General features: G+C 35.3%; 1 protein-coding gene across 1 annotated transcript; it reads left to right on the top strand.

Moving 5' to 3' along the window:
• The first annotated feature begins 1,115 nt into the window (after positions 1-1,115).
• Positions 1,116-26,649, top strand: LIPI (lipase I). Its single transcript, XM_081327762.1, has 10 exons — positions 1,116-1,288; positions 5,850-6,220; positions 7,764-7,872; positions 10,313-10,414; positions 11,400-11,489; positions 12,223-12,387; positions 17,901-17,996; positions 19,633-19,744; positions 22,924-23,097; positions 26,083-26,649. The coding sequence occupies exons 1-10, from the start codon at positions 1,177-1,179 to the stop codon at positions 26,177-26,179; spliced, it is 1,428 nt and encodes a 475-aa protein (XP_081183888.1). The 5' UTR covers positions 1,116-1,176; the 3' UTR covers positions 26,180-26,649.
• Positions 26,650-27,182: the final 533 nt, after the last annotated feature.

Here is a 27,182-nt window from a genome sequence, read left to right as displayed (position 1 = left end):
TGATGGTATACATTGATGATACCGTATGCTTTGCTGATGCACCTTCTGAATTCTTTGTGTATTGAGCAATTTTCTTTTGATTAGTTCTCTATTTCAGTCTGTAGGCTGTTTAAGCATACTGTAGCTGTCCTTCCAAGTATAATTATTCTGAGAATTACACATTCAAATTTAGAAACATACCTTTTGATTTTTCTCTATTTTTCTGGAAAGGTGCATTGCTGCTTTCTTTTGACAAATTTTAACGATTTTTGAAAAGCATTCTACCAGTCCTCATAACTGACAAATATATGATGTAGAAATCATATTAGAATCATATAAAAAGATTCAGTGAGATAATATAAAAATAAATACATTTGATTGAATCATTAGATTTCAGTGAAATAACAAAGAAAATACAAAATAAAACGATACTCAAAACAGGAAGATGAAAAAATAAAGCACAAAGACTTACAGTATTGTATTGCTGTGAATAGTAAGGGGGAAAGCAACTATAAGCCATAATGATTTGTTTTAGCATTCTTAGCTTTAGTATCCATGTCGTGTTAATTGGATACTAAATGCTTATAGTAAGTTTATATTACTGATTGTAAGATATAAATAGTATTTATTTATTTTATTTTTTTTATTTTTAATTCCATTTATATCCCGCCCTTCTCCGAAGACTCAGGGCGGCTTTACAAACTTAGCAGTAGTATTAAAGGCGAAAACCGCAAGCTTTTTTGGAAAATACAGAACCATTGTATTTTTTCAAGGAAAATAGGCTATCTTGCCAGATTGCTGATGCTAGAAATATCTATGCATCATCTTTTATATTATTTAGTTTTAAAATGTGTAGATGTTCAACAAACATTCAAATAAATCAAATCAAATATTTTGGTAAATGGAAATTATTATATCTTCCTGCACTCTTTATATGCCATAAAATATTACCTGTTCATAGCAGATCAAGTACTGTAAAAACGTCTTTATAAAATCTGGTTTTGAGAATCTGGAGGAAAGAACTTTTTGTGATTTAAAAGATATACAACTCCTCAGGAAAGGAAACTGCCTCACCTATTTAAATTGGGAGGAGGAGTTGTAGATTGCAAAAACACTAAGTCTGGACTTTAATCTTCCAAGTACCTCAGTGTACCACACCTATTTTATCAGTGACGTTTAATTTAAGCAAAAACCAACATGTTACAAGGAAATAGCAATACTGTCCTTCTGTTACTTGCTGCTTTCCGAACACTGCCAATGTTGGGGTTGTGTTTCTTCATTTGTTTTGTAGCATACTGTGCAAGAGCAGGTAAGAAAGCCATTGGAATGTTACCTCTGAATATTTTATCGTAAGATACCCAAATTTTAAGAAGTAATGAATCATTATCTTAAATACAGGTGTGAAAGTTGAATAAAGGAAACACTCCTGAATAGAGTTAAAAGATGTTTAATGTAGAACAATTCAAGATATTTGAATTTCTATATAAAGATTTATTGCTAGATTAATTCTATGTGGTCTCATTTCATTTCATCATTTCAGTATAATACAATAGGTTTTCAGCATTAGATCAAAAGCATGGAGAAGGTGTTACATTTTCTGATATCTTGAATTAAAAGGACATAGGTAAAGGTAAAGGTAAAGGTTCCCCCGCACATGCGTGCTAGTCGTTTCCGACTCTAGGGGCCGGTGCTCATCTCCGTTTCAAAGCCGAAGAGCCAGCGTTTGTCCGAGGACGTCTCCGTGGTCATGTGGCCGGCATGACTAGACGCCAAAGGCGCACGGAACGCTGTTACCTTCCCACCGTAGTGGTCCCTATTTTTCTACTTGCATTTTTACGTGCTTTCGAACTGCTAGGTGGGCAGAAGCTGGGACGAGTAACAGGCGCTCACTCTGTTACGCGGCACTCGGGATTTGACCCGCCAAACTGCCAACCTTCTGATCGACAAGCTCAGCGTCCTAACCCACTGAGCCACCGCGTCCCTATAAAAGGACATACTATAAGCTTGGAAAGTTGTTCACTAGAATCACATAATGTACTAAACCAGGTCATTGGTTTGGAGTTAACATGTTGAGCATTGTGTTATATACTTGTGAGTAGTGCTGCCACTCTTCATTAATTTGAACAGACATCCTACCCCAAGATAAGGACAGTTATGTGAGCGTAACTCTTTTTGATTTGTAAATCATAATTTACTGCTTATTTTTCTTAGTCTAGTCAATTATGGCTTATTCATTAAACTATGTTACATGTAAATCAAATCACTGTTAGAGAAGATATGCAAATTCATTTGTTTACATGATTTGAAAGACTTATAATTAAGAATTTAGTCAAAACTAGATTACACCGAATATACTGAAACTTTTAGGGTATTGTACACATTATTACAATAAATTATTACAAATAAAATAAATTCTCTATTTACGATCCTGTTGTCCCTATTCAGGGTAGAGTCTGGCTTGATTCACAGAATTAACTGAAAAGCATTGTGAAATTTTGTATTGATGTTGATTATATTTAAACAAGTGCGTACTTTGTCCAAATGCAGCCTTTAATTACCAGGAATTCTTGCATGCATATTTAGCCTCAAGGTATTATCTTATCTGAACAGAATGGCAAGGGGAAAGGCTGAAGTAAAAGTAAAAATGACCTTTGGGTTTAAACACCTGACCCCTTCTGCTATAAATACTAACACAGTTTAAGTATATAAAAGTTAGTTTTCTACAGCAGTACTGTATTACAGAGTTAATTTGTCAAAATGGCAGTGTAACAAACCAACAGTCAGCCATGCTTTGATGCTGATTATGCATGGATCCCTGAAGCTATGTGAATTTTGGAGTGGGTGTTGGGCAAAGTAACTCAAACAAATTCTTTGTTTTTCTTTGTGGTTTGTTTGCTGTTAAGCTATATGGATCTAGTTTAGTTTTCATAGCCAAAGGAATGATAGTTAGCAAAAAGAGGAGATATTGGAAACTTATGATGACACATTAAGGATTAGAGAGGATTCTGGGGGGAAGCTGCACAATCGAAATATTTATGGATCATGTTAAAAGGTAAAGGGTAAAGGTTCCCCCGCACATGCGTGCTAGTCGTTTCCGACTCTAGGGGCTGGTGCTCATCTCCGTTTCAAAGCCGAAGAGCCAGCGCTTGTCCGAGGACGTCTCCGTGGTCATGTGGCCGGCATGACTAGACGCCAAAGGCGCACGGAACGCTGTTACCTTCCCACCGTAGTGGTCCCTATTTTTCTACTTGCATTTTTACGTGCTTTTGAACTGCTAGGTTGGCAGAAGCTGGGACGAGTAACAGGCGCTCACTCTTGCTACGTGGCACTCGGGATTCGACCCGTCAAACTGCCGACCTTCTGATCGACAAGCTCAGCGCCCTAACCCACTGAGCCATCGCGTCCCTTATGGATCATGTTATACATGCTAAAATGAATTAGATAGCTTAATACTTAGTGGACTTTTGATTTTTTATCCAGAACTAGACAATCTAGGATTCATTGGGTCACCCTTTCAGGGATATTTCAGTGCCTTCAACAATGACAGAACTTCTCATGTTCTGCCTTCACTGGAAGAGTTGGGATACATTTATAAATGTGCCTTGAAATTAACCTATGTTGAACTGCATAGCTCAGTCAAACATTAGCACAGGAAATGTTTTATGACATTTTGTATTATGTTGCATTATTGTTTTACAATGATTTTTACATCAAGTGTTTTATAAAATTTAAGGTACACATTCGAGGTAACTTGGTTCATAATGATTGCCCTATGATGCCCGGTTTTGCCCAATTGAAGATTTACAGGAACAAAAGTTGTAAAAGTATATAAATAAGGTTGGTTGGTTAAATCAACTGAGCTATTACTGCTAAGATTTATAGAATACTGGTGATAATGGGCCAAAGCTTACTGAAGTGTTCAAAGGCACCCTGAGTAGAAGAGTGCTAAAGAAAAGCTGCATTATAGGATGCTTGACTAGATGATCTGGGACTAGAGTTGAAAATGGTGGAAGATGAAATCAGTGTTTGCCTGTTAAAGGGCCAGCAGGTTCTCAATGAATTTTTCATCCTGAGAGTTAGAATCAGTCAATGGCAAAAGATCTTGTTTTCTTAAACTTACAGCGTTAAATAAGATAAGAATAGTGCTAGTAATTAGGCCTTGCAGGCCATACACACGTTAGGCATACATTCTTATCACATTTTACAAAAACCTTGCTTAGTACTTTTACATTAGATTGTTGGATTATTAGTTGAGAAATGGGAAACTGCTAAAGAATGACAAACAATTGACAAAGTTGTAGCTGGTGAAACATATCTGCTCTGACAAGGTTTGGTTTATATCCAAACTGCTTATTTTGTTGTTGTTGTTTCTGAATAAAATAAGAAAAAAAATCTGGAAACTGATTTTTAGTCTGTTCCCATGTCTTAACTCATATTGGCATGTCCCCAATAACAGACAGTAAGCGTGAACCTAATTATAGCTATAGAACAGAAAAAAAAGAAATAAAAAGCCTTTAAAATATTTTGTAAAATATGAGCAATTCAGTGTTTGGTAGAGTTCTGCCTAAGATTCAGATGTGCTTCAGATCTCAAGAGGGCACATCACCTTTCTATTGCATTACTAATTAAAGCAGCCATGGTTTCCACCTGAGAAAAGATGTTTTAGACCAGAGGTCCCCAAACTTGAGAACCAGGGACTGATTCTGCAGAGAGAGGTTTTTCTGCGGACTGGAGGGGCATGGTTTTCATGTACTGCCTGCATCCTGCCAATGGAGCTTGGCTTGTTTGTGTGGACCGGTTTCTGGCATGCTGCGGCCCAGTACTGGTCCACGGACCGGGGGTTGAGTACCCCTGTTTTAGATAACAACAAAGAAGTGCTCGCTTGTGATAGTCTTGGTTGCCTTGGAACTTTTTCAATGATGCTTTTAAAGTTATTGTATTGTTTTAACACTGGGGGAAACAGTTGTTGTATTTACACACTTTGTGTCATTCTGCAACCGTCCATGCTTTTTGATTTGAAAAAGCCCTCTTTTTCTCATGGGATAGGTGTAGAAAGCTAGGGGGACTGCAGACTACAAGAGCTATTATTGTACTACCAAAGACAGAACATTCCAAAACAATCTTTACTATATTAACAGTGGAGTTGCAAGACTCTGCATGTCACCAGTAGCAATTTCACAAGGTTTCCTTCTTTAGAAAAATAAAAAAGCAAACATACAAAATAAATATTCTATAGTTAAATGCTATAGAAGATTAGGTTAATTGACAATTGATAAATCTCAGGTGCTTCTTGGCAGTTTATTCAGTTATTATGCCAAAGATTTGAACGTTTCTGTTGAACATTTTATTTTTTTAAGAGTTATACCTGTTTACTCTTGCATGTGTTTCCCATGCTAGGTAATGAGAGGGCTGAACTTTCAAATCATGTTCTGGAGTCAAGAACAAGTCAGAGTTGCTTTCACTCAGGACAAGCAGAATAAATTACATGTTTTCAAAATCCAGGATCTTCTACGCAAAGCACGTTAAACAATTTTTAAGAGCCCTAATTTGTAGCAATTATTTTGTTAATAATGTTATTCTGTAGTATTTTATGCTTTTAAAATCTATATTTTTTAAAAAAAGGATAAACAAAGAATAATTGGATGAACTCAGCCCAATTATGTCAGATTTATCTCTTTTCAACATAAAATTTGTACTTCTTTGATTTGGTCTTATATAAACCAGGAATTCTGATCTGCAGTTATTAAGTGTTTGTGAAGTTAAATAAAATATTCCTGTTTGAGGTTCCATAGATGTCTTGTAGAAAAATGAAATGCAATTAAAAATAACATTGATCAAATGTTTCTTTTATTTATGTTTTACAAATTTAGGTCAAGAATGTCCTAAATTCACAGATCTTAATTTTGGCAATGCTGTGATTGGCACAGATCTGAAGGTGCAACTGCTTTTGTACACAAGAAGAAATAAAGAGTGTGCTGAGCTTCTTGATGAACATAATATAGCAACTTCTACACATTTTAATGTAACCAAGAATATTGTTGTTATCATCCATGGGTATAGATTTACAGGTTCTCCCCCAATATGGATTGATACAATTAAAAATCTTCTGCTTGAAAAACAGGACTTCAACATCATTATAGTAGATTGGAATCGGGGTGCAACAACAGTGAATTATTTTAGTGCTGTTGCTAGTGCGAAGAAAGTGGTACCCCGCTTAACACATCTTATTGATCAAATGTTGGTAAGAAAGATACATAATACTGATATCAGAGAAACATTTTACTTGCCCAGTTAAATCTATGAATAAACTGTATATTCATTGTTGTTTCTTGTAAAAATAGAGAGCTATGGACTATAATGGGGGATCATTATCTATGTTATATAAAATGCATTGGTATTCTTGTGGAAAATGCATGAGCATTTATTCAGTTTATATAACCAATGTTTATACAACTATAATATAATGTATATTTGTTCTAGTGGTTAAGATACTAGACTAGAAACCACAAGATTGAGTTTTTGTCCCTCGTTAGCCATGAAAGTCAGCTGAGTGATCTCAGGTCCAACTCACCTCACAAGGACATTGTTCTGGAGACAATAGGAGGAGGAAAGTGTTTTGGATGTGTGTACTATCTTGATTTATTTGTAAAAATACTAAAAGTGGGATACAAGTAAATAAATCTGTCCTGTTACATGCCATTTCTAAATGGATGTCCAAACTGTAGATGTGTGATCATTGCAAGAGTAACATATGGACATTCATTATTTTCACTTATTTGTAAATAAAATATGTTTTAAAATAAAACACATAAAATAAAAATTAGTCTCAATAAGTGGTTCACCCAAACAGCAAGCATCAATTGTGGCTGCTTTATGTTTGTGAAGTTCTGTCATGGAATTTTACTGTGATAGGAAAATAATGTGAATGGACAGAGCATAGCTAAGTGGTATTGTAGAGTATTAAAAACTCCTAGCTTTATCTCCATTTATGGCTGGGAAAGTGGAAAGCTTCAACCATGAGTAATGTTAAAATGTAACAAGATTCATAAATGATATGTCTGTATATACAGCACTTACTATATATCGTAGTTGTTTCTAGAAATAGTTTAATTTCAGATGGCAGCCTTGCTGGCAATACCATACAAGGCTAACTCCACATTGTTGTATCTGAGTTACTTTGCTGAAATACATAGGTTCAAATTTCCTTGCGTATACTGTTTCATTTCACTATATTAGAAATCAAGCTGTACTTTTCTGAAAACCTTTTCTCCACTTTACGATACAAATGTATTGTACATACGCAATCATTAATCAGGGGATTAGATTACAACAGTAGCATTTCATTTTCTTTTTCCACAAAAAATTAATTTGTGTTTAACTTCACAGTGAAATGTGGAGCATCCTTATGCCACTTACAGTACAAACATTGGATGTAATCTATAGTATGTGGCACAATCACAAAACCTATCTCAATATGTTGTACTGTATAAGGGGAAAAAGAAAAATAGGTCATACTGATTTGTTATAGTTTTATTTATAAACTAACATAGTGTATGTATGGGATGGAATATGCAATAGCCTTGGCCTTAATGTTACTGCATTTCCATATTTTTATTCTGAAGTTGTTTCACTAATTATTCTTGAAACTCTATATACAGTTTAGCATATTGGCAGATATCAATGTGAGGAACTAGAATAAATTCTGTTTGAATTTCCTAATTATGTCAAATACTCTATGGTTTATATTTCTATAACCCTCTTTCAATGCCTTTTCCTCCCCATAGGAGAATGGTGTTGCTGTTGATTCTATTTATATGATTGGTGTAAGCCTTGGGGCTCATATAGCTGGATTTGTTGGGAAGGCATACAATGGCAAAATTGGAAGAATTACAGGTGAGACTTACAAACTGAATAAGCTTCAAACAGTCCTTCCAGGTAGAATTTTAGAAGCTGGCTAGTTTTAGTAGGTTTGGATCATGTTTTATGTAGCACAATTTTGTCATATAAAGTATTGTAACTGGAATTATTTTCACACTTTTTTACAGATGAAAAAAATAAAGATTCTGCAGCTGTGTCACCATACATTTCTATAAACAAGAAAGGGACAGGAATATTGTTTGAGAGATGTATGATCTGCTCTAGTCATTGCTATGCCTTGAAAGAGGCGGTGGTAAGGCCCCTCCTCAAGAAACCGGCACTGGACCCAGCTGTTTTAAACAACTTCCGTCCTGTCTCCAACCTTCGCTTCCTTGCGAAGGTCGTTGAGAGCGTGGTGGCACGACAGCTCCCTTTGAACCTGGAGGAAGCTGAATATCTAGATCCGTACCAATCGGGTTTCAGACCGGGGCACAGCACGGAGACGGCATTGGTCGCGCTGGTGAATGATCTCTGGCGGGCCCGAGATAGAGGTTATTCTTCTGTCCTGGTCCTATTAGATCTATCAGCGGCTTTTGATACCATCGACCATGGTATCTTACTGCGTCGTCTTGAGGGGCTGGGAGTGGGAGGCACCGTTCTACGTTGGTTCTCCTCCTACCTCTCGGACCGTTCGCAGACGGTGTTGGCAGGAGGGCAGAGGTCAAGCCCTAGGCCTCTTAATTGTGGAGTGCCTCAGGGTTCGGTGCTCTCGCCCCTCCTGTTCAACATCTATATGAAGCCGCTGGGAGAGATCATCCGTAGCTTCGGGGTGAAATATCATCAATATGCTGATGATACCCAGCTATTCATCTCCACCCCGAACCAACCCAGTGATGCCCTCGATGTGATGTCCCGTTGTCTGGAAGCGGTACAGATTTGGATGGGAGAAAACAGGCTTCGACTCAACCCGGCCAAGACTGAGTGGCTGTACATACCGTCATCTCGTTTAGTCCAAGAGGTTCCATCTCTGACTATAGGAGGAGAGATGTTACCTCCCATTGATAAAGCACGCAATCTGGGCGTCCTCCTAGATTCACGACTCAGTTTTGAAGATCACATCGGAACCGTGGCTAGGGGGGCATTTGCCCAGATTCGTCTTATATACCAATTACGCCCCTTTTTGGACCGAGATGCCCTACGTACAGTCACCCACGCACTCGTTACCTCCCGTATTGATTACTGTAATGCTCTCTACATGGGGCTGCCCTTAAAGACCACCCGGAGGCTTCAGCTGGTGCAGAATGCAGCTGCGCGGGTTGTGATGGGAGCTTCCCGATACTCCCATATTACACCCCTCCTGCGGGAGCTGCATTGGCTACCAGTTGCCCTCCGGGTGAGATTTAAGGTGCTGGTACTTACCTTTAAAGCCCTACATGGCTTAGGTCCGGGATACTTGCAGGACCATCTGCTGCCGGGAACAAATTCCCATCGTCCAGTACGCTCACACAGAGAAGGCCTCCTCAGGGTACCGTCAGCTAGGCAATGTCGGCTGGCGACCCCCAGGGGGAGGGCCTTCTCTGTGGGAGCACCAACCCTATGGAATCAGCTTCCCCCTGAGCTTCGGATAGCCCAAAACCTCCAATCCTTTCGCCGCGGCCTCAAAACACACCTGTTCCACCAAGCTGACCTAGACTGACAGGCATCTTAATTAATTTATATTTAGTATTTTTAATTCATTTTTAAATTCTCTAATTTTTTATTGCACTGATGTTCTCAATTTCATTTATCTTGATTTATGCACTTATTATATGTTTTATTGTGAGCCGCCCTGAGTCCTTCAGGAGATAGGGCGGGATATAAATCCCATCAATAAATAAATAAATAAATAAATGCCTGCTAGACAATTTTAGGGCTTTTCACAATGGTGATATATGCCACAAGTTCACAAGGTGGATTTGACTAATGGCTCAGAGAAATGGCCAAGGGAATCCTCCAGATATTTCCTATCTAATATATTACTATAGTTTGATTGAGACATCAGTGCATTGGTTTAAATGAAAATATCCTTCAAATTAGTCTGTATCTCATATAAAAATAATGTAATGTGAAACCAATGGAGGTAACTTGGACGTAAGTTCTTGATCACTGAACAAACCTTTAAACTCTTCATAAAATGATGTCATGTTTTCTAACGTGATTTTTCTATCAGGGTGCACATTGTAGAAACTTTCCATATAAAATGGCAACTTGTCTCTTTCCTTAGTGTCTCCTTGGTACTATCTCTGTACGTATACATTAATTACATTGTTGTCACTACATTTGAGATTTAGACTGATAGGAAGGGGAGTGCTAATGAGAAGTTTACTTGTTCTCCAAATAATGACTCTGTTTTGTTGTTAACTTTTGTGTTACTTATAGTAATTAAAGAATGCTTGCATATTTTTCCTATGAGCTCTGCTTTGAATCTACTTTTTAGGTCTTGACCCAGCTGGTCCCTTATTTACCAGAAAGCTGGCTAATGAGAGACTGGATCATACTGATGCCCAGTTTGTGGATGTCATTCATACTGATACTGATGGTAATTATTACATATTTGTATTTTGAGCATTCTGTGGTTGAATGATTCCCCCTCACCCCACTTCCACTTCCTGGTATGATTTCACTAGAATTTGTACAGTACATATGTATGAGAGAATAAGTTCCATCCCAGGATGTGTGGAATTATTATAAATAGAGTCCAACTAGGTACTTAGGATATGCTGACTTGTGTTTGCTGACTTGGCAAAAACATAGCCAAAACTTTTTCATTTGTCTCTGAATTACAGATTTTCCTGATATAGAAAAAGTTTTCTAAACTACAGTACCACATTGGAGCAGCTATTTTTTAAGAACATCAATTCAAAATATGTTTCCTACAGCAGATATAAATTGTTTAAGTTCATTAGAAATGTTAATCGAGCTAAAACCAGTGGGTTTAGTAATAATCCTAATTATGAACAGAGGATAAACCTCAATATTTTGATATTTGTTTAAAAAACATATTTTTAGATTCAAAAATATATTTAAACTCATGATGGTGTCTACAATAAGATATTAAACTTCTTTTAAATATATTAACAAAGGAAAAATCAGTTTAACATTGGCATTTTGCTCATCGCTACAAAAGGAAATTCCCTTTTATATAAGATTATAGCTAAGATATAAAATTATGAATTTGAAAGCAAATTCATAATTTGAGCAAATATTAGGACGTGTAGATTGAGGCTTGTAGATTCCATTTCATCTCCTAATCAAGCTTCTTGAAGAAACCACTCCCTAATTTTATGACTAATTTCAATGAAAAGTTTAGAGTTCCTGTGATGTAGACTAGTGATAATCACAAATTTCAGTGTTTTGGTAATATGCATCCTTAGCTCTTTGATATCTTAATGCTATTATTTTTCTTTTTTCTAGTTTTAATGCTTTCACAAATATGTGAGAGATTAAGCTCTAATTTTTTGTGGACAGGAGTATTGGTTAAGATGGTATATTTATTTTTTCTTCACTATGTATTTCATTGTTAGGTTTTGGACTCCAGGATCCTTTGGGAAACATTGATTTCTATCCAAATGGAGGAACAGATCAGCCTGGATGTCCAAAAACAATACTTAGTGGTAAATATAGATAAATTGATTATTATAGGAAGTGAGGGGCTTAGTTGTACTGAAATCATTTGTTCATTTATGAAGGCAACTATTTTAGTGTACTTTTAGAAAATTATTACAATTGTGTACAGAATCAAATTTACCCATTAAGTAATTTTTAGTATGCTTTAACTGTTCATTGAATCCTGCTCTTGAGTGCTGTTTATTAGCGAGTCTAAATCTAGATTGATCAGGTTTATAATAGGACTGAAATTTTAAAATGTGAGTAAATTTCCTTTTTTGCCCAGGAAGGACAGAAACCCTTATTGTAGTTAGAACACATGGTGACAGCCTACCATCACTGAGAAATCAATCTGCACAAAATTTCTAGGTATTCTTGGTTGGACCTTGCTTGGAAAATGCTGGGAGAGCAAATAATCAACTTGGGAAGGAAAAGGAGGAATGGGGGAACTGAACTGCAGAAGACAATTTTCCTGTTTTGAAGTAAAAGGCAAAGAGTCACTCTTGTGTTTTAATAGAAGATCTGTGGTGGATTTTTGGTAGCTATATGGAAATGTTTTTTTTTCAGAATGTAATTTAATTTAATGTAATTCCAGTGTAAGCTATAGTTAGAAGTTTCTGGGGAGTCTCCCATTCAAGTATTAACCGGCAACTACTGCTAATTCTGCAATGCTGCTACTGTTCTATTTTGTGAAAAACAACATAATTTCATAGTCTTGCATTTACTTGTTGATTCTTCTAGGATCAGCGTATTTCAAATGTGATCATCAGAGATCTGTTTTTTTGTATATGTCATCCTTACAACATAATTGTGATATAACTGCATATCCTTGTGAATCGTATATGGATTACAGGAATGGAAAATGTGTGAGCTGTAATTTTAAATCACTTCCATGCCCAGTAATAGGTAAGAGTAATGTGTTTCAGATAATATTTTATGGAGAACGTCTTAGATGTCATTCTGCAGTATATAGCACATACTGTTATGTAATGCTTTTTAAATCTGGTACAGTGAAAAATTGTAGGAGTAAAGCTATCCCGTCTCTTTGGCAGAAAGAAAACTGGAGTCAGATGAATGTTTTTGTCGGTTGTAAACTATAGGAACAAATAATTATAAGTATTATATTAAAGATGAATATCATACCAAGTCACTGCACTGCACAAGATAACTCTCATCTCCAGTTTGTAGTGGAGCCAGTTTGGTCTAGTGGTTAAGGCATCAGGCTAGAAAGCAGAAGATTGTGAGTTCAAGTGCTGCCTTATCCGTGAAAGTCAGTTGGGTGACCTTGGGCCAATCATTCTCTCTCAGCCCAACTCATCTCACAGTTGTTATTTTTGTGGGGAAAATAGGAGGAAGGTGTGTTGGATATGTTCGCTGCCTTGAGTTATTTGTAAAAATAATAAAGACAGGCTACAAATAAAGAAATGAAATATCTTCCAACAAATCATTAGACTGTATGTGTCTTAAACAGTATTAGCCCTTCTTAGATGGAAGTAAAAGATAAGGGGATGTCTTAATTTTCAAACTCAACTTTATGAATCATTTATAAAACATTCCCAACTATGTCTTAGCTATTAACCTCCTTTTAAAAACAAGTCATTTAGGAGCAATTACCAAGAAGGGTTTTCCATTAACCATAATTATTTTCAGGTTCCACACATTTATTTTTAGGTTAGTATTTTACAGCTTGTGATTAAAGGACCACTGATAGTCCATGAATGTAGATGATCCCTGGAGCACATGATGAGGCAATAACAATAATGCTAATAATGAAGATTCCAAAACAGAATGTTGTAGTATCTCACAATTTTGGCCATTTCAAACGTTTGTTTTTTTTAAAAAAACGTATTGAGTTATTTTGGTGTCTGTTAGATGCCATCATATTCTATTGTTCCTGCCAGCAACATTTTCAGTTATAATGTAGGAATTACCTGAGGAAAAAGTTGTGGATTATTTTCTTTTCTTTTCTTTTTGTATATGTTTTATTGGTATTTTTTAACATAACATAAATCATTCAGTAATTTGTAAACAGTATGTTGTCTGGGTAATATTTATAAGACAATCTTTAACAATTGATTTCTATAATCTATATTCCATATGTTAATTTCATTTGATTTCCCCTTTCCCCAAAGTACCGGTATCTTTCTTTGCAAAACATTAGATTAAGACAATTCTCATTATTTTGATTAACAACAATTACGTATATAGTTTTTCCAATAATCCTATTTGTCATTTTAGTTGCCTTATCGTGGATCTTGTTACCGTGCTTATTTCAGCTTATTTCTCCCCCAAAATTCTAAATATTCTTACTAGTGACAATTTTTTCAACAATTAACTACCTTTACATTGGTGGATTTAATTCTATTTTTCCGTATAAACCCTCACATACTTTTATATTTCTTAATAAGTAAAAAAGTAGAAAGAGAAAAGAGGAGAGAAACAAAAAAGAGAAAAAAGGAAAAAAGAAATAAAGACAAAAGCACTGAGATAGAAAAAATAACATATAACTTAAAATATGTATCCCTCCTAATTTAATATATATTTATTCCCTCAATTTCTTATTCTTTTTGACCATAGCTGAGAATGTATTTAATTTATTTAAACTTTAAGCATTCCATTCAGTAGATCTAATCATCTAATCCATTAACTCTCATTCAAAACACATTTTTTATGCTTTTATCGTCACATTTAAATAACTAAAATGTTTGCTTTGTTTAAATCATTTCAACTTTTTTTTACAGAAAGAAAAATAAAAAAATTGTATTAATTAAAAAAATCATCCCTCTAAGAATAATATATTTCAAAGTTTTTCCATTTCTTTAGCCATATTCAAACAAGTGTTTCTTATTGTATTTGTTAACAAAAGGAAGAAGAAAAAATTCAACTCTCTAAGAGTAATATATTCCAAAGTTCTTTCCATTTTTAGCCATATTCAAACAAATGTTTCTTTTTTTAAGTATTCTCTCTGATAAGTCCCATCATCTATTTTCTTGATTCCATTTTTATCTTTTTTCTATGGCCATTGCCTTTCTTAATCAGTATGTTTTGCTGCATCATTCGTTCCCCTGTAAAGTATTTTTTCTCATTCTTTTCCTTATCTTCAAAGTTGCTTGGACGTGTTGAAATATTTCCCATTTGAATTAAATCATGATATTTTATTTTATACGGTTCCATCTTTAAGTCTCTATCCTCAGAATTATGTTCAGTCATCTCTACTGTATTTTCCTGGGAAATTTCTTGGAGTGAAATTAAGTTGGAGATAAGTTGATTCGTACTCTCAAGGTTGTTCTGTATTTCTTTGTAGTTTAAAATCATTGTCCTTTGAAATTGTTGCCGCTTATCATATGTTTCCTTTTGTAAAGTATTCATTGCTTCAGATTTGTTACTCTCACTTTGTTTACACAGCTGCATTTTCTAAGAACTTTGAGGGTCAAAGAAAAAAAGAATCCTCACCCACCAGTAGGTGTCAGTGTTTGCTCATTTTTCAGGTCTTTCTAGTCTTTTTTCTCTCTCTAAAGGGTAAGTTTCGCTGCTTCCGGTAACCAAAAGGAAGGAGTAAAACCCCCCTCCTTTTTTCCCCAGAGATCTCTTATTTTGGGGACTTTGTTCTTCAGGAAAATAGGTAGGATAGAGAAAATCAATATTCTTAAGCATACTGTTTTAAATCTGCTTAGTTTAAAAGCTTATGGTTTCTGTTGTCACCAGCTATGGCTGGACATGAAGTTAGCCAGCCTTTTCTTCTGTTGGTTTCTGGGAGGCTTCTCCTGGACCGTTTGGGGAGACCGCCGTCTCTCCTAAGTCCCTGGGATTTCCTTCCTTCATTCCACCCCTTCAGAGTGGGTTCTGGCCCCTTAGGGTCCCCAACAAAAAGAAATTTCAGCCGAAGGGTTCGGCATTCTGAATCTTCAGACTGCTCGCTGGAAAACAAGAACCTGCGGATTATTTTCTTCATAGAAGAAAATGTAGATGTTCTGTATTTCTTCCATTTGAAGCAAAGTACAATAAGGTTTCACTCACATGTTTCTGATACTGCATCTGAATCAAAGGGTGAATGTCAATTTGGCTATTGTGGAAACTGAATTCTTCATGGCTAATTTTATTAACAATAACACTCCAAAGAAGGGTCAAACATTTTATTTTTTAAGCTGGGAGACTGGATGAAATCTTAAAATTTATTTCCAAATCTAAAAACCTCCACATTACACCATTATAAAGAGTGAAGGATAGCTTAATAGAGCTGTATATCTCTAATGTTTCCTGTTGGGAATGAATAAAAAAAATGTAGATGCCTGAAATATATCCCAAAAGAAATAAAAATGAAACAGGTGCACTGTTTTTAAATCACCATGCAAATACAAATAAACATGCTGGTTTTGTATGTTGGCCATATTTTACTTGCAGTGTGTATGAGTACTTGAAGTCCTACATAACCAAGCTGCATCCAGCATTGTCTTCAGCTATAGCAGGCAGGTTTCCCTCCTGAAGACCTTCTGCATCATGTGAATAGAGCTAGGATCCATTAAAGGCATTTATACTATTTACATATTCTAGATATATTTTACATGAGGAGTAGCTGAAAAAACTTACATTATTAAATATTCTGTCACACTGATCAAAGATTGTTTTGGCTCTCTGTTGGTTGTAGAAACTTAAGGGAACTTGTTGCACCTTGGTCATGTTTTACTTGATATTAAATCAGAAATCCTGATATAATAAATCACAGTTGAATGAACACTTTACTAACACAGATTACCTCTGCTTTTCTCAGAAAAAAGAAAAGAAAAATAGATTAGGAATACTAATACTTTAAACTGGCCTAGGACCTTAGCTTGTTTGAATGCTGTTATTTCTGTACATTTGTTTAGCTGCTCAAATGAAGACACAAATCATAAACATGCAAATTATGTGCACTTGACAGTATGCTTGATTTATTTGTAGTTTCATTACTACCTTCCATGATGTTGTAATATAAACCTGATCGGTCGGTTTGCTTGCTGAATGAGTCATTAAAAAAGCACATTTCCAGATGAATTGCTATATTACTTTCTTTTCCTAATTCAAACTTCATTTCTTCATAGCTTTTGACTAAATCATGGTATTACGTAGGGTCTTTCTAAAACAGGATAAGTGAGTTTGTGAGCAGGTTTATATATATATACACACACACATATACACATATGTACATATATATATATATACATATATATATATATACACATATATACATATATATATATATATATATATACATATATATATACATATACATATATATATATACATATATATATATATATATATATATATATATATATATATATATATATATATATATATATATATATATATATATATATATATATATATATATATATATATATATATATATATATATATATATATATATATATATATATATATATATATATTCTTTATTTGTAACATTTCTAAAATGGAAAAGGTTTAGTTTCTATTTCAGCCGTACAGTACTAATCAATCACTTGCCCTACCACCAATTTCTAACTTCTGAAAAGAGTAGAATGTGGTGAATTGATTTATGGCCTAATTGCTTTACCAATCAAAAATCAATTGTCAGCCTGCAATAGCCATGCATCTGCTGCTATGTCACTGTGCTGTCTGAAGCTATTGCTTACTATAGGATCATTACTAAATTTGCAAAAGAGTTAAGAGTTTCATTTAAAATCTAACTGATAACTTCTCATAGATAACCAAACTTTTGTCTTCAGGGGTCTTTGGGCCCTCTTCCTTCTCTCAGCATCTGTGCTCAGCATAGCAATTTTACACCTTACTGTTCTGTCATTGCATAGTGATCTCAGTTGTGATTTGTCTTCAGTGAATCTGAACCATATAGGAATTTTCATTTCTTTAGCCGATGGAAATTGCACAGTGCTATTTTCCTTACTAGATATTTTTTCTTCCCATGTCGGTGCCAACTTTGGCAGTTATTTAGCCCATTCCAATTTTCTCTACCTCTTGTGAGATACTTTTACTGAAGAAACCTTATATGATTTATTCCAGATTTTTCCTGTCCTCAGTTTATCAACTATAAGTACAGTTCGAATATCTGCAGGATCACATGTGTGGATGATAGATAGTGTTTAATATTTTCACTGTGCCATTGCGTTAAAAAAAGAAAAGAATATGCATTTCAGCCTCAGTAGAAGAAATTGTTGCATGCCACCTTGAATCGCTTGTTTTGTGAGATGGGTGGCCATATAAATTGGATAAATAAAAATAAGATATTTTACTTTATGAGGATAGAAATGTAGAACTTAAATACCTTTGTTATATTCTGGGAAAGTTGATTTCACACACCATCATAAAATAATATATCTTTAGTATTATTATTTTTTTTGCATCTCTGTGTTTCTTTTGTATTGAACATATTTCAATTTCAGGATATTATGCTGATAAATGGAAGAGTTATATACTTGAAAAGAATCCTCCCCTGACAACAGCTTACTTCGATACTTCAGACGAAGACCCATTTTGCAGTAAGTCATTAACTATGTTCCATGCATGTACTTCAACTTTTTTTTCCCTGTTATGGAGAAAAATAGGTAAGAAAAAAAAACAAGTGCATTTTACTATCCAGATATCTTGACATTTCCTTGATTAAACTTAGTTTTTTATTACTGTTTTATTTATGAAATAGTATAATGCTCAAAAGATCTATGTGCTGGGAGAAAAGAATATTAAAAACAGGAAATTATGTAGGCAACCTAGTAAAGGATGACAAATGAGGTGATAAAAATGAGAAAGAGGTGGATTTATATTAGACAATAGCAAAATGAATTTCAAGAAAAGGAAGTATAATGAAACAGAGATGCAACTATTTACTACCATGCATTATAAAAGGTCCACATGAGATCTAGTATCTCTTACAAATAGGGCTTGTGTGTGTTTCTGTGTATGTCTGTGTTGATGTTTTCAACTGATAATCAAATAATTGCATTCAAGGTCTTTGCAAGCTAAGACAGAACTTGAAGCACAGATAATAGTTCAGTATTAGGAAAATCATTAATTCTGGCTGATTCACATAATTAAAAGATGGATTTGCTTTAGAATACATTATGTAACCCCTTAAGTTAAATACAATAGCATTATATTAATAGAAACATTTCACACTTCCATATATTATATTGTGGGATATCACAATATAGTCGGTTTTGTATAATGGTTAAGGAATTAGACTAGATAACTGGGAGACCGTGAGTTCTAGTCTTGCAAAGCCAGCTGGTTGACTTTGGGCCAGTCACTCCCTCTCTTTCCTAGGAAGGAGGCAATATACGGTTCATAAACTATATGGTTAGGAAAACGTTACATTGACTATTGGCTATTTTGGATATGGTAAAAGTAATGCTATATTTTTTGTTTTGCATATAGTATTTTACTGATAATTGTGATTGCAGAAAAAAACCCCTGCATGATTTTTAAAGATAAAGGACAAGAGATATTTAGCAGCAAGTGATAATTTGAATTTGAAAAGGTAGCCAACTTAGAATTTTAATACTAAATTTAGCTGAATTCAAAATTAAATGACTGGATGTCTCATTCTTAGGGAAATATGACTATGTTCTACTATTTACTATCATAAATGTAATACAGAATGAGTAATTTTTTAAAAAAATATGGAAAATAGAACAAAAACAAGAAAAAACCAGAATATATATAGCACTTGCAAAAGACATCCATATCACCTGCCAAATTTATAACGGCATCAAATGTAAGATTTATGTCATGATTAATTAATTAGAGCATAATAATTTTACCAACTATTTTGCCCTGCTCCATGAGGAAATCATTTTCACAAGATGCTGTTCCCAAGTTTATCTTATCATTAATGGGGTATTTTAATCAATCTCAGTATAATAAGAAAAGGTTGCTGCTAAAAGAGGTACAATAAAATGGCTTCTCATGAAGCTATTACCTACTATGATGCAGTTAGGTCTGAAATAGATATATTATTCTGACATTGTAGCCTGAGAACATTTTAGTAGTCTCTTGATATATAACTTTCTGACTTTGCTCAATAAACTAAACTCCCAGTTTTCCAGGATTCTTCTTTTCCATTCTAAAAAAGAAGAAAATAAATCAAAATAAAATTACATTTTTCTCTCTCTCCCACAGTGTATCATTATTCTTTGGATATTATTACCTGGAATAAAAGCACTAGGAGAGGTTTCATAAATATCAAAATAACGGATAATTCAGGAAATACAATAGAATCCAGAATTAATAGGTGAGATATATTTATTCATTTTGGTACTTTCATTATGCAAAATAGTATCAACTATAATTAGAACTAATTTGAACAAAGATTAATAAAATGAGTAATTGATAAATGACTTGAATTAGAATGAAAATTTTAAAGTTAATATGCAAAGAAAAAAAAAGATAAAATAAGTAAACCTTGGTTACCAACCATAGTTGGAATGGGCAACTCTATCATTAAGTGAAGCAGTTGCAAAATTTTCTTTGTCCCCACTCTCCCACCTTTTGGAATTCCCCACCCTTTGAAATGTGGTTATTAATCACAAAACTATTTTTTGAGCACAGTTGTAACTTCAAAAATGATTGCTAAAGGAGGGAATCAGTAAGCAAGGACTATCTGTATTAAAACTGTATGAATCTTATTTATAAGTCTTATTTATATATCTGCCAGTCTCACAGTCAAGTGGCTCAGGATGGGATTCAAAATTATACAACAAATTTGGGATGGATAGATGTAATCTGAGAAAGACAGTCCCTCAAATGATCCAGTCTCATGCCACGTAGAGCTTTAAACATCAAAACGCGCACCTTGAATTTGACTTAGAAACAGACTGGTTAACAATGCACCTTGCCAAACAAAGGTATAAAAATGTGTTTATATAGAAACACATAACTGCCTGCTCTGTTGCAGTCTGCATTCTGCAGTAGCTGACACTTCCAGATGTTCTTCAAGGACAGCCTCATGTAGAGCACATTGCAATAGCCCAACCATGAGGGCATGAGTGACTGCGAGTAGAGCCCCCTGATCTTGGAAAGCAAGATGCAGAATACTAAGTTAAGCAAATACTATTTCAGTCAGATTTTCTTTCTGCTTTCTAATTATGCTATTTGTTTTTGCTACCTGCCTAATACATACCAGGAGAGGAAGGAGGAGAAAGGGAGGGAAGACGAAAGGGAGGGAGGGAAAAAGAGAGAGAGGTTACATTCAATTTACATAAGTTAGTTTATATTAGTATATGCAAATTCAGAAGATGCTATTGTGTAAATACAAGATATTTATAGTAATTGTAAAATTCTTCATAGAAGAGGGTGCAGTCAAAGGCTGAATTAAATTAAAAAAACACAACCCACTTATTTCAGTGCTCAATGGAAATATCAATGCCAAAGGAAGAATAAGAAAGTGGGTGGTGTAGGTCAGAGGTTGGAAGCGGTGACTGTAAGGGACTTACTTCCCTTCATGGCTATTTTTCAACAGACACTCTCAGGTGCACTGATACCGAGAACCAGCGCTGATAGCCATAGCTGTCTGCCTGCCTTATATGTACCGTATTTTCCGGCGAATAAGACTACTTTTTAACCCATGAAAATCTTCTCAAAAGTCAGGGATCGTCTTATACACCGGGTGCTGAAAATTTAGGGACAGGGCTGGCTGGAAAACCTGGAGCGGATCTCCCATTTAGTCTGCGCAGGGAAAGCGGGACCAATTGGAGAAGAAGCTGCAGTCTGTGATTTTTTACAGGCTGGGGTCTGGGCGTCTTTCCTTCTAAAGTTGAAGAGCAGCTGTAGTATATCCCAACTTGAAAGGCAGGTGGGGAAGGCAGCAGCCAGAGCAGCGGCTTAGCTCTAAGGACACATTTGACTCAGGAACTGGGCGGGCTGGCTGGAAAACCTGGAGCGGATCTCCCATTTGGTCTTTTTTTTTTAAAATCCCATTTATATCCTGCCCTTCTCCGAAGACTCAGGGTGGCTTACAATTTAAAGCACAAATCAGTGTGCTTAGCAATAGCCTTCATTCTTGTATATGCCTGTTTATTAGGGCTTTTACCCCCCCCCCAGCAGCATTATTATAAAGTCAGCTTATTGCCCCCAACAATCTGGGTCCTCATTTTACCTACCTTGGAAGGATGGAAAGCTGAGTCAACCTTGAGCCTGGTGGGATGCGAACCTGCACTAATTGCAGGCAGCTGGTGTTATTTAAGGCTCTGCGCAGGGAAAGCTTTAGAGTGAATTAGGAAAAGTGAAAAAGTGAATTAGGAAAATAGGGAACGGTTGCTGGAATTGGGTATGTGTAGTTTAATGAAGAGAAGGGTGAGGGGTGACATGATAGCAGTGATCCAATATCTCAGGGGCTGCCACAAAGCAGAGGGAGCCAAGCTATTCTCCAAAGCACCTGAAAGCAGGACAAGAAGCAATGGATGGAAACTAGTCAAGGAGAGAAGCAACCTAGAACTAAGGAGAAACTTCCTGACAGTTAGAACAATTAACCAGTGGAACAACCTGCCTCCAGAAGTGGTGAATGCTCCAACACTGGAAGTTTTTAAGAAGAGACTGGACAGCCATTTGTCTGAAATGGTATAGGGTTTCCTGCCTTAGCAGGGGGTTGGACTAGATGACCTCCAAGGTCCCCTCCAACTACTTCTTCTTCTTCTTCTTCTTCTTCTTCTTCTTCTTCTTCTTATTATTATTATTATTATTATTATTATTATTATTATTATTATTATTATTATTATTATTATTATTATTATTATTATTTAATCCACTTGCACTGTTTTATGTTTACATGTTTGATGACAAACAGCCTTATGTTTATAAGTGACAGTTTTCCTATTAAGCACCTGCATGTCATAAGCATTTGAATTAAAATTACCATATTAAAATCAAATCTGATGTTTTTTAATTTTTATTTGGTGTGCGTTGGAAGAGGGGTAGTCTTATACGGCGAGTATAGCCCAAACCCTATAATTTAACAGAAAATGTAGGGGGTCGTCTTATACGCCCAGTCATCTTATACGCCGGAAAATACGGTATCAGGTAATTCAGAAGGAGGAGAAATTTTTGATAGGCACAAACCTGCTGCAGCAAAGATTGTAGTGCATGTCTTGTCTTTCTTGTCTTCTGATCTCTTGTGGACAAATAAGTGGCTAATTTTGCTTGTTCAGCCTTCAGCTGAGCAGGCTTAAGGCATAATAAGACCTTTCGTAGATCAGTCCGCAGGGCTGTTACAATCTGTACTGGATGTATTTGAGAATCCAGCTGTCAAAATATATTTTTCTGCTGCTTTTCCTGGACCAAGGTTTGTAGTTGTTTCTATATTCTATTCTGGTTTGTTTTTGTTTTTTTAAGAAGATTGGAACCCATTGCATGACACCCTGAGTCTTATTTTATAAAGGGGCATACATTGAATAAATCTGTTTTTTTCTTTTTTAGCGATGCAGCTGTATTTCAACAATATAGGCAAGCAAAGATACTTGCTGGATTTTATCTGGATTTTGGAAACATTTCAACAATTACTTTGACATTTTCTACAAAGAGTACAGTGGGCCCCAAGTACAAGCTTAGGGTTCTCGAAATGAGATTAAAATCCCTCTCGCATCCAGAAAGGTAACATAGATTGCCATTTTATAATAGTTTCATCATCTAGAAGAAGAATTTAGGAAAAGATAGTTGAACCACTAATCCTCTTGCTCAGTGATAGCACTTACAGATGACAGAAAAGTTTCGATTGAAGGTGCTGTTTCTTAAAACGGAGGCAGAAAATAAGAACAATTTTTGCTAAAACTGCATCTGAGGGGAATATTTTCAATATAGTGTGTCTGCCATGTGAGTGTAGGTGATCTAAAAATACTAATTTGTTCTTGTCTATGTTGCATTGCTTGAAGTGTTTCATTTGACTGTAAATAGTTCAGGAATATGTTTCCCAGTCACTTTGCAGAGAGATAGACATGCTTATTCTGAATATTTCATAACTATTTATTGGATTTTGGCCACTGTCAATGAAGTTTCAAGTTTCTGTATGTTTCTTGCAATTGCTACCTAGTTGTAACAATTACTGCTAGCATTTGCACATTTTTGTTAATTTAGCATTTTGTGCATTAAACTAGAATAAAAGTTAGTGTATAGTATAGAAATTTATAATTATCATAGGATTTATGCATAATTATGATCTTGCAGTTTGATAAAGTATGTGGAGTTGATAAGAGAAAATTGTTATCTGTAATTATTCACAATTGCTATAATTATATAAACATAGGTTAAAAACAAGTTTTAAATCCTGTATCAAATTAGGACACAGATAGAGAATATATAGATGTGAGGTAATATTCTAAGAATTATATTAATTTAACACATGCCAACAGTTTAGTTTAGAAGTTGAGAAAACCTTACTCTCATTTATTTATATGATAAAATGTCCTAGGATTTTTTTTCCTGTATACTATGGGGCAGAAAAAGGAGAACTACTTCTGCAAGAATTTTTGATTACAAAGATTGATAGAGAATATATAATTGTATTGGTTGCTCGGGAGGTAATTTGGGTTAGAAATGTTAAATTTACTCAGGCTCAAAATTTAAGAGAAAATTTTTATAAAATGTTTTATAGATGGCATCTGGATCCCAAAAAGTTGTCTAACATGTATCCTAACTTACAGTCTAAATGTTGGAGATATGGTAGTTTAGAAGCCACCTATTTTCATATGTGGTGGACTTGCAGAAATATAAAAGCTTTTTGGGTTAAAATTTGGTGGAACATTCAAAAGATTTTTAAGAGAAAGATAAAGTTTTCTCCGCAATTGTTTCTATTGAGTATTGTTCTAGATTGTGATGTTAAAGAAACCAATTTGATGTTGAATTTGATAACAGCAACACGGTTACTGGTGGGACAATATTGGAAGAAGGATAGTTTGCCTACAATAGAAGAATGGGTGTTTAAAGTTTCGAATCTTGCAGAAATGTCTAAGATTTCTGCTTACTTCAAGGATCATTCACAAGAAAGATATATTTCAGTTTGGAGGAGATGGATAGATTATATTCAGAATAAATATGGGACTAAAAAGTTCCATTTAGCTTATGAGTAGATTTTAGAGGGATATTGTTATTAATTTTAGTGTTAGTACTTTGTATGTATTTATGTTAAAGGGGAGTTAAAGCATATTATGAATTTGGTTAATTTTATATTATGGATAGTCTTTAGCTAGAATATGATTATTATAATTATACCCTGTATTTAGCTCTGGGAAGTGGGGGGGAAGGGGGGTGGTTTGGGGTGGGTGGGATTTTGGGATGTATTGTAAAATTTTGTTTTTGTAAAACTCTTTAATAAAAAAAAATTGTATTGGTTGCTCCATCTCAGGAACAGTCATGAAAATCACTTCTCAAATAAAGAGTGGTGCATCTTATATAGAAATTAGTAGCTTGTTGAAAATGTCTTTTGTTTGAAACAGAAATACTTTCCCCCAGAATTGTTTTCCCTTAGTATTACTTAGCACATGCAATAAAATAATTGGCTATGCAATAAAGTAATTGTTCCAAGGACATTAATTTATTTAAGTTCTGAAATGTCAGCCAGATAGCTTGTGATTAAGGTACACATATTTAAACTATAACACTTAGCTGTAGATGCGCATTCTGGACTTTACCTATCTAATAGGTTTGACTATTGGGTGATACCTAAAGAGTTCTGCAAAGACCAGTGGCTTTTACTCTAAAAAGTTTGAAAAAAATGCATTTCTGAGAGTTTGCCCATATGTCTTTATATATGATTTGGAAACAGTACAATATGGATTTTTTTTAAAAAAATAACTTTGGATGATCAATTCAAAGGGTAAAAAAACCTAAAGGTAGAGGAGTAAATAAGATTAATATGTATTCCCATCTGTTTTGGACATGGTTTAGTTAGTATATTATCATTATTATTAAATTTATTTGATGCTAGGGGGCTAAAAACCATAAAAAACAAAGAAATAAAAAGGAAGTTTAAACAAAGTGTGAAATAATAGAACCATACATGGCTCAGTGGGTTAGGACGCTGAGCTTGTCGATCAGAAGGTTGGCAGTTTGGCGGGTTAAATCCCGAGTGCCACGTAGCAAAATGAGCGCCTGTTACTCGTCCCAGCTTCTGCCAACCTAGCAGTTCGAAAGCACGTAAAAATGCAAGTAGAAAAATAGGGACCACTACGGTGGGAAGGTAACAGCGTTCCGTGCGCCTTTGGCGTCTAGTCATGCCAGCCACATGACCATGGAGACGTCCTTGGACAAGCGCTGGCTCTTTGGCTTTGAAATGGAGATGAGCACCGGCCCCTAGAGTCGGAAACGACTAGCACGCATGTGCGGGGGAACCTTTACCTTTACCTTTACAACAAACAAGGAAAAAGAAAACAAAGAAAATACATTAATATGACTAGTAAAAAAGATAGGCGTGTGGGTGACTCTGTTATCATATATTATGTTGTATTATATTAGTAATACGGTTCAATCAGTAGTCCTGATTCCTCTTAAAAACACTGATTAAATATAGGATGAATATTACTTATGTACAATAAAAATAAAGTACACTTTTTCTTGATTGCATATTTTCTTCTCTCTGTACAGGATCCAGCTATGTAGATATGATTTCATACTTGTGGAAAATGTTGAAACAACTTTTACACCTATCCCATGCTATGAGATAAATATGCAAGACAATTGATTATTTCAGGATATTGTGTGCAAGAAATTAGAGAGCAACATGAACTGGTAACAAGTTTAATTGGCTTCCTTCAAGAAAGTTAATTTGCCAATTTTATGACTACCTCTGAAGATCACAGAATGAACTTTTAAAAGAAGTTCAGATTTTTTTTCATGTGCCTAGTTGCATATATTAGCAATCAATTTCTAGTTAACGAGTATTCAAAGCTGTGAATTATTTTTTGAGAAGATTTCAATTTCAGTCTTATGCACAGTGAGGCTGACATACCATTGAAATTAACAGTAATAACTTCATCACTAAATGTAGGATCATAGTACACTAAATATGTTTGTTGATACTTTTATATTTGACAGATCTAATATCTTATTGTATGAACATGAAATGCTACAGTTTAGAGAAAAAGGTTCAGATCAGCATTTGGGCACATGAACAAATATTCTCATTAATGGAGCATCTCTGTTCATAATGACACCGACAGGCTGGTAATAACTTGCTAAATAGAAACTGAAATTGAATCAATATAATAATGTGCAGTATGATACCCTTGAAGACCACTCGGAGGCTCCAACTGGTACAGAATGCAGCCGCGAGAGTTGTGTTGTGAGTTTCCCGACACTCCCATGTCACACCTCTGCTCCGCGAGCTGCATTGGCTTCCAGTTGTCTTCCGGGTGAGATTCAAGGTGTTAGTAATGACCTTCAAAGCCCTACATGGCATGGGTCCGGAATACCTTGGGGAGCACCTGCGGCCGGCGTCAACTTCCCTCCGCCCAGTACGCTCCCACAGAGAGGGCCTCCTCAGGGTGCCACCGGTCAAAGAATGCCGACTGGTGGCCCCCAGGGGGAGGGCGTTCTCTGTGGGTGCGCCGGAGTTATGGAACCATCTTCCGGCCGAGCTCCGGATGGTGCCTGACCTCCGCTCCTTCCGGCGCGATCTCAAAACCTATCTTTTTGAACAAGCTGGCCTGGCCTGATGGGATGGGGTTGGGTTTTATAAATCGGTT

Source organism: Vipera berus (assembly GCF_964194415.1).
Source record: "Vipera berus genome assembly, chromosome: 4".
NCBI classification, from domain to species: domain Eukaryota; kingdom Metazoa; phylum Chordata; class Lepidosauria; order Squamata; family Viperidae; genus Vipera; species Vipera berus.
The sequence above is the reverse complement of the archived record's forward strand: the minus strand, read 5'-3'. Positions and strand labels throughout refer to the sequence as shown.